Below are 7,813 nucleotides of genomic sequence, written 5' to 3'. Positions count from 1 at the left end.
TGTGTATGGTTGGTTGGTTTTCATCCATTGAACCTTGCCCCTGTCCTGAAAGCAGTCATTTGGTTTTCCCTCCTCCCCACTTCGCTTTCTTGGGGGCTCAGATTTGTTCCCTTCTGTGCTTTCTTCTTCTTGTTGTTGTTAGCAAGACAGGGGGGTGGGGGGGGGGAGATGCCTAATTGGAATGAATGGCTGGATGGATGGGTGTGTGTGTGTGTGAGGACGGGTAGAGTTGAAGGAGGAGGGGGAGGATCGGAAGGGGTAGGGGTGGGGTGAGTGTTAAGTGGTAGACAGACAAACAGACAGACAGAGAATGACGTTACTGTTTTGACCGGGGAAGTGGAATAAACATGCAAATACTTTTTTTTTTCTTTTTTACAACACCCAGCTTTTAAGCAAAGACAAAATGAAATAAATTTATTCTAGACACACACACACACACACACACACACTAAGAAAGAGGCAGAAAGACAAAGACATACAGACAGAGAAAGAAAAGACCCAGCAGACAGTACACACACACACACACACACACACACACACACAACACACACACACACTCACAAACTCACACACACACACATACAACACACACACACACACACACACACAACACACTCACAAACTCACACACACACACATACAACACACACACACTCACAAACTCACACACACACACAGCTATGGCCAGCCCCCCAGCCCCATCACTTCAGCCTGACCAGTCCATTAGTCTCCCACACAGTTGGATCCGCGCCAACGACAAAGCAAAGCCCCGCATCTTGTCAACACGCCCGGGGGGTGCATTCTTTAGGGGGGGGGGGGGAGCAAAACCCTGCGGTCCCCTTGTCCAGGTGCGGACAAGTTACAGGTGTAGCTTCATTCCTCCCTGTGGATAAGATAATAACGCTGTTCGGCCAGGCAGCAGGGAACAGTGGCAGAGGCGGTCAGAGGAGTCAGACCTCATCCAGTGCTCACCGTAGATCAAGGGTTCGAAGCCCCCGTTTCAGTATGGTGATGTGTTGATCATGACATGGTTACTTATATATACCGCCTATCTTCAGAGACCAAGCTCTGAGCGCTGAAAAATAGTTACAAACGCGGTGTTATTTGCACAACAGACTGCCTGCCTGCCTACCTACCTGGGTAGAGCCGACCGACAGCTTGGTCTTGGGCGCTCATCATTTGTTTCTTATGTCATTGTATTAGGTTTCAGTCACACACACACACACACACACACATGTAACACATTACGGGTATGACTGTTTTGTTCATTAAGCCCTCCATGTAGGCAGCCATACTCTCGTTTACGGGGGTGTGCATGCTGTGTGTGTGTGTGTGTTCTTGTTTCCATAACCCACCGACCTTCGACAAATATAACAGGATCTTTAACGTGCGTATTTGATCTCCTTCGTGCGTATACACACGGAAGGGGTTTCAGGCACCAGCAGATCGGAAAAATCTCCACCCATATCCCACCAGGCGCGACGGGGATCCAACTGAGGAAACTCAGGGCGACAAAGTTGCCATTAGATTACGGCGCCTACTGCTGCTGCTGCTGCTGCTGCTACTACTACTACAACTACTACTACTTCCACACCCACAAATGCAGTGTTGTACCATACATCTTTATTGAACCACTATATATTGGCGGGAGGGGGTGCGGGGTAGGGGGGAGGTAAAGAGGGGTGGTGGTGGAGTGGTGTAGGTGAGGCGGGGAGTGAAAGGAACATGACAGTTCGTATCAAACCTGTAGACCGACAGACCGAGAATGTAAGACTGATTTCGTCAGTAACAAAAAAGAAAAGAAAAAAGCCCCCCCTATTTCCCTCTAATTGTGAGACAGCTTCGGATTTGTTCCGAACATCCAGGACGAGGGAAAAAGAAAAATTGATTAAACAGTATGACTGTTCTCTGTCTCTGTCCATGTCTCTCTTACTCTGTCTCTGTCTGTCTCTGTCTCTCTATCGTCCCTCACTTTCTGTTCTTTTTTCAGTTCCACTTTTCTCTTTCGAAGGCCAGATGAAAAAAAAAGAAGAGCATTGTTTGCTCATTCTAAAATGAATTTAGATAAATTGAAATAAAATCATCAATTCATTTACTCACAAGTCAAGCTCACTCTCTCTATTTCTTCTTATGTTTTTTTTTTGTTTGTTTTTCTTTCTTTCTTCGCGAGGGCTGAAATGTAAAACAAAGCAATGATACGATCATTCTTACTTCAGCACACACATAAAATATAACTTTCGTTTCGTTTGGTCTCGCGCACCCCAACCTCTGTCTCTGTCTCTCTCTCTCTGTCTCCTTCACCCCCCTCCCCTTCCCTTTCCGTCCTCCTCTTCTCTTTCTGTTTGCCGATGACGTAGTAGGAAAGACCTCATACAGGATTACTCACTGCCACCCACCCCCCCAACCCCTCCCCCCTCCCCCAACACACACACACCTCTCCCCGCATCTCCCACCACCCACCCCTACATGATTGATTCCAGAACCGATGGAAGAACGGAAAGGTAGCCGTTTGCGACCAGAACAAGAAAAGTAACAATTAAGCGAAAGCCACACCAGTCGCCATGGAATCCAAACTGAGGGAAGAGGGAGGGGGGGCGAGGCAAGGGTTTTATGTGTTGTGTTGTTGTTGTAGTTGTTGTTGTTTTTTTCGCCCACCCCTTGTTCTTTTGTGGACAAAGCCGGCAAGAAACTTTTTGTCCTGCTGGGCGGACGGAGCTTTTGCTTTCTGCTGGGCAAGGCGACTCGGAGACCCGCTGCCCCGATCCCCTGTCGCCCTGGCCGTCTCATCTTGCCGCCTCTAATTCTGTTGGTTGATCGGATCTCGCGGCAAGATGGCGATCACGCTGAATGCTTGTACGAAAAAACACATTTTTCTTCCCCCCAGAGGTCGCTAACTGCTAGACACAGGCGCTGATTACAGCGCGCCGCCTATCGGACAAGAACAAAACCCTTTCGCGCCCAGCTTCCTCCTCCGTTGATGGCACAACCGATTGCTCTCCCTTTGCTGATTTCTCTCCCTTGATCAGCTCCGGGGGCCCAAATTGAACTTTCTCGCCCCCCACCCCCCGACCCTCCCTCCTTCTCCGTTCTCCTCCCACTTCTTCTTTTCTTTCTTTCTTTCTTAGGGGGGGAAGAGGTGGTAGGGGGGAGGGGATGGCTGGGAAGGCTGGAACGTCAGGAAATTTGTAATTTCACGCAAACAGATTTATCTTTTGGCCCCGGGTCTTCGCCTGGACGAAGTGTAGGGGAGGGGGAGAGAGAGAGGGAGAGGGGGTGGGGGGCAGGGCTGAGATTAATGGAATATGTTGCTATCGCGACACTCTTTTTTTCTCTGGCGGTCATTCTCCTCACGTGCCGAGCGCTGTCTCCTCCCCCGGTTTTTTTGGAAATGAAAGTCCTCGCAGCTCGTTTGCTGGCTGTTCCATTTGTTCTGTTTTGGAGGCGACCCCCCCTCATGAAATTAAAGTCTTTTAAAAATGGCTCCTTTCACGGCGACGGCAGCGAAACTAAAGACCTGGCTTTGTCTTCTGGTCCTGTACTGTTTAAGGGGTGGGGGGGATGGGGGGGGGGGGGGGGGGGGGTCGGAGGTGTGGGGGGGAGGGGGTTGGGCAGGGAGAGGAGAGGGTGGTGGGGATCTTGGGTGAGAATGGAGGATATGGGTGTGTGGGTGTGTGGGGGGTGTTTCCTTCCTTTTCCTTCGTTTCTTTGTTTCTCTTTGTTTCTTCTTTTTTTTTGTCGTTGTTGCGAAGACATTCGTCTTCTTCCACCCTCTGCCCTTCTCCTTCTCTTCCCCTCCCACCCCCCCACCCACACCCTCCACTCCCACCACCCCCGTCCCTGTCAGAAGACTTTCTAAGTAAGTTCTGACACAACCCTCCAGGGAGGTAATTCTGGCAGCAGGTGACGTCAACTGGCGCACGCGCGCAACACGCCAAGGAGCGGAATGATGGAAGATGGCACAGCACGGATGGTAGTTTCGGATTCATGGAGGTGTCTGATGGAAACTTTATCTTCTTGTGGCGGGTCGTGCCAACTCTTCCCGACGTCTTGTGTCTTCTGCTTCTGTTGACCCTCTGCTTTGCCGTCTTGTTGTTTCTGCTTCTCTTCTCCTCTTCCTCCTCCTCCCCCTGCTTCTTCTTCTCAATGTTTTCTCCTCCTCCTCCTCTCTCCCCTGTTCTCCCCCCCCCCACTCCCCTTCCTTCTCTTCCTTCTTCTTCATCATCTTCTTCTCCTCCTCCTCCTCCTTCATCTTCTGCTCCTCCTTCTTCTTTCCCCCCTCCTCCTCCTCCCCCTTCTTCTTCTGCTCCTCCTCCTCCTCCTTCTCAGTCCTCTTGATCTTGTTCTTCTTCGTGCGTGACCTTAACTCCCTCAGTACGGCCAGTCCTCTCTTCTCCTCTACACAGACCCCTCGGATGTCCAGTGGGTGTCTGAATGACCCAACCTTTAGCTTCCGTCGTCAGAACTGTGGTATTCTTTGTCAACATTCACCTCTTCAGTATAAGAGCCTTCCGCTTGCAATATTTTGATGATGGTAATTGGGGTGAAACGCTGTTAGCATCGTCTCTTTCGCCGTTCGTATGGAGAGAGTTAACTTGGCAGTGTTTCCTACACGTCTTCTTTCTTCGTGTGATGTTTGTTTCTCCGTGTTCGTTTGACCTTGTTGCTTTAGGTTCTTCTTCTTCTTCTTCTTCTTCTTCTTCTTCTTCACCATACTCCTCATACCCCCCTCGTCTTCCAGTTACTGTTCTTGTTGTTGTTTTGTTTTTTGTGTTGTTTTTTTTGTTTTGTTTTTTTTCATTCCCTTCTTCCTACTCAGTTTCTGTCTTTCTACCAGTGGTAAGGGTAACCCAGTTGTGGGGCTTTACTTGATTTTAGAAGGATGAGGTGGGGATACGGGGCGAGATGGGAAGGCTTTTCTGGGTTTTTTTTTGTTTTTTGTTGTTGTTTTTTCATATGAACCGTTGGCGACGAGAGTCGTAATCTATTTCTTTCGTTTCTTTCTGTGTCTGTTTCAGTCTGGGGTTCTTTCTCTCTCTCTCACCTTCACACACACACACACACACACACACACACACACACACACACACACACACACACTCAGACACACACAAAACCGAAATCAGTTTTACGCATCCTTATGAACGTAACAACCCCCATCTCTCCTCCCACCCATCCACTCACCCACCCCACCTACCCACCCCGCCACACCATCTCCATAATTGTCCACCCCTCCCTTCTCACCCCAATCACCATCACCCCTATGTACTTCCATCCTCCATCCTTCCGTCTCTCTGTCTGTCTGTCTGTCTCTCTCTCACGCACACACACAGCACAAGACGACACAGCTTTGCGGCGGCACTTAATCCGGGTGGATCCACCCAGCTTTGAGTGTCAGGCTGTGGGAGGCTGGTCTGGTTGTTGTGTTGGGTGGGAGGAGGGGGGTGGAGGTGGGGTGAGCGGGAGGGAGGAAGGAAGGAAGGGAGGGAAGGGAGGGAGGGAGAGATGGGGGGGGGGGGGGGACTAGAATTACCCATTGTGGCACGGAAAATCCCCTTAAGTTGCGTCGTCATCGTCGTCATCGTCGTCGGCTTCCTATCGCTCTGTCCGTACTCCCTAGCTCCGTATTTCCGTCCGTCCGTCCGTCAGTCCGGTCCGCGTGTTCGCTATGGCGCTGTGTCGGAAGCCAGTGGAGAGAGTGATACATGCATGTACTCACGCAAGCACAGACGCATTTATCACGCACACGCGCACGCGCATACGCCCGCGCACACGCATGCTTGAAGAATGAGAGAAAGGGAGATGGAGAGACAGAGTGAGACAAAGAGAGGAAAAGGGGTGGTCGGGGGGAGGGGGGGGCGAAAGAGATAGAGGGACAGAGATAGAGAGAAAGGGACAGAGATAGAGAGAAAGGGACTGAGAGAGACAGAGGGACAGAGACACGACAAAAATCTTCGTAACTTGCGGGGAAAGGGATGAGCAAGAATTTCTTTTTGAATTTTTGTTTGCTGCGAACAAGACAAGATAAGATACGCGCAATAAAAGAAGAGAGAGAGAGAGTGAGTGAGTGAGTGTGTGAGAGAGAGAGAGGGAGGTGGAATGGTATACTCCCCCCACCGCCCCCCACGCTCAAATTACTACCCACACTCCCCAATCCTGTGGGCAGAAAATAATATACGTACTGATGATGTAGTATTACTGTCATACTGTGTAATAATATGATTGTTGTTCATGTGATGTCCCATTTGGCGTTACATTCTCATGTTTATTGGCTAAATTACTTATTTCATATATTGTATTCCCCGTTAAAAAAAAGAAAAAGAAAAAAACAAACAAAAAAACCGCACACACATTCACTCAAAATGAAGATCTTTTGTGTACAACCCATTCATAGTATGGGGCTTTGGCCTTGATGGATACTGATTATATTTCTGATAATTTTGAATTAATGTTTAGTTTCGAATGTAGACTTCGAAACTACTATAAGCCTGTATGTCCCAACTTTCGTTTTGTTGTTTTTTTTTCTGTGCGTATGACACTGTGATAACTGATTATATCCACTGTGATGGTGACAGTGCGATGTCCTTCCTTCCTTCCTTCCTTCCTTCCTTCCGTCCTTCTCCCCCTCCCCTCAGCCCCTTCCCCGCCATGGATCATGGGTCGGGATTTTTCACGTTCACGTTAAATGCCAATTTATTCTTGTGATAAAATGACATTCTAATTTCTTTTGACGTATTTTATTCTGTTCTGTTTTATTCTTTTTCATTCCATTTTAATTAAATCGTGGTTGTTGTTTTGTTGTTTTTTTAATTCATTCATTTATTTGTTTATTTATTTATTCGTTCATTCACTCAATTTTTTTAAAAACTCATTTTTCTTATATTTATTTATTTATTTCATTGTTCATTTATTTATTTATTTGCTTATTTAACTATTGATATGTTATTGTTAGAAATAATGTTCTTGCCTTTCGCTCCCCCTCTCTTGTTAAGACGAGCCGGAAGGAAGGTCAAATCTCTCTGTGTTCACTGTGTGCTTTCAAACATTAATTGAACTGATTGACCGATTAAATCACTGATTGATATTTTGATCGACTGATTTATTGATTCATAATTCTGATCGATGTATTGATCGATGAATGGATGGAACGGACTCTGTGGGCAGACGGCGAGGACACGAAGCGCTCGCGCACGTCCTACACGCGCCACCAGACCCTGGAGCTGGAGAAGGAGTTCCACTACAACAAGTACCTCACGCGCCGCCGCCGCATCGAGATCGCGCACGCGCTCAACCTGACGGAGCGGCAGATCAAGATCTGGTTCCAGAACCGCCGCATGAAGTGGAAGAAGGACCACAAGCTGTCGCACATCGCCAAGAACATGAACCTGGCCAACGCCCTGGAGAAGGCCGCTGAGGAGCGCAAGCTGGCCGCCCTGGCTGCCGCCGGGGGCATGCACTGACGTGGGGGAGGGGGTTGCAGTTTTGGGTGGGGTGCGGTGCGCAGGGGTGGTGTGGGAGAATTACCTGGATTTTTAGGATTTTTTTTCTTCTTCCTTATTTATTTATTTATTTTTTGTAGGGTTTTCTTTCAGGATTTTTATTATTATTATTTTTTTTATTTTAGGGTTAGGGTGGGTGGGATGGCGCCGACCAAGGCGGTACCGTTACTATTATCTCGCCCTTGAGATTGATGGATAATGCCAATCGCCTGGATTTGAAAGTAGGGTTTAGGATTTGTGTGCGTGAGTGGTGGGAGTGGGGGTGGGGGGTAAGGGCGGGGGAAGGAGGGGGGAGGGTGGATTTGATGTGAGATTTG

The 7,813-nt window shown here is 48.5% G+C and overlaps 1 protein-coding gene across 1 annotated transcript in view; it reads left to right on the top strand.

The window, feature by feature from the left end:
* Positions 1-7,501, top strand: part of LOC143290164 (uncharacterized) — a 73,474-nt gene extending 65,973 nt beyond the window's left edge. The window contains exon 2 of the mRNA XM_076599470.1: positions 7,162-7,501. Within this exon, the coding sequence (XP_076455585.1) occupies positions 7,162-7,457 (296 nt within the window). The 3' untranslated portion in view covers positions 7,458-7,501. The remainder of the gene's footprint in view (positions 1-7,161) is intronic.
* The last annotated feature ends 312 nt before the right edge of the window (positions 7,502-7,813 follow it).

The sequence above is a fragment of the Babylonia areolata genome, chromosome 15 (genome assembly GCF_041734735.1).
Source record: "Babylonia areolata isolate BAREFJ2019XMU chromosome 15, ASM4173473v1, whole genome shotgun sequence".
Classification (NCBI taxonomy): Eukaryota; Metazoa; Mollusca; class Gastropoda; order Neogastropoda; family Buccinidae; genus Babylonia; species Babylonia areolata.
The sequence above is the reverse complement of the archived record's forward strand: the minus strand, read 5'-3'. Positions and strand labels throughout refer to the sequence as shown.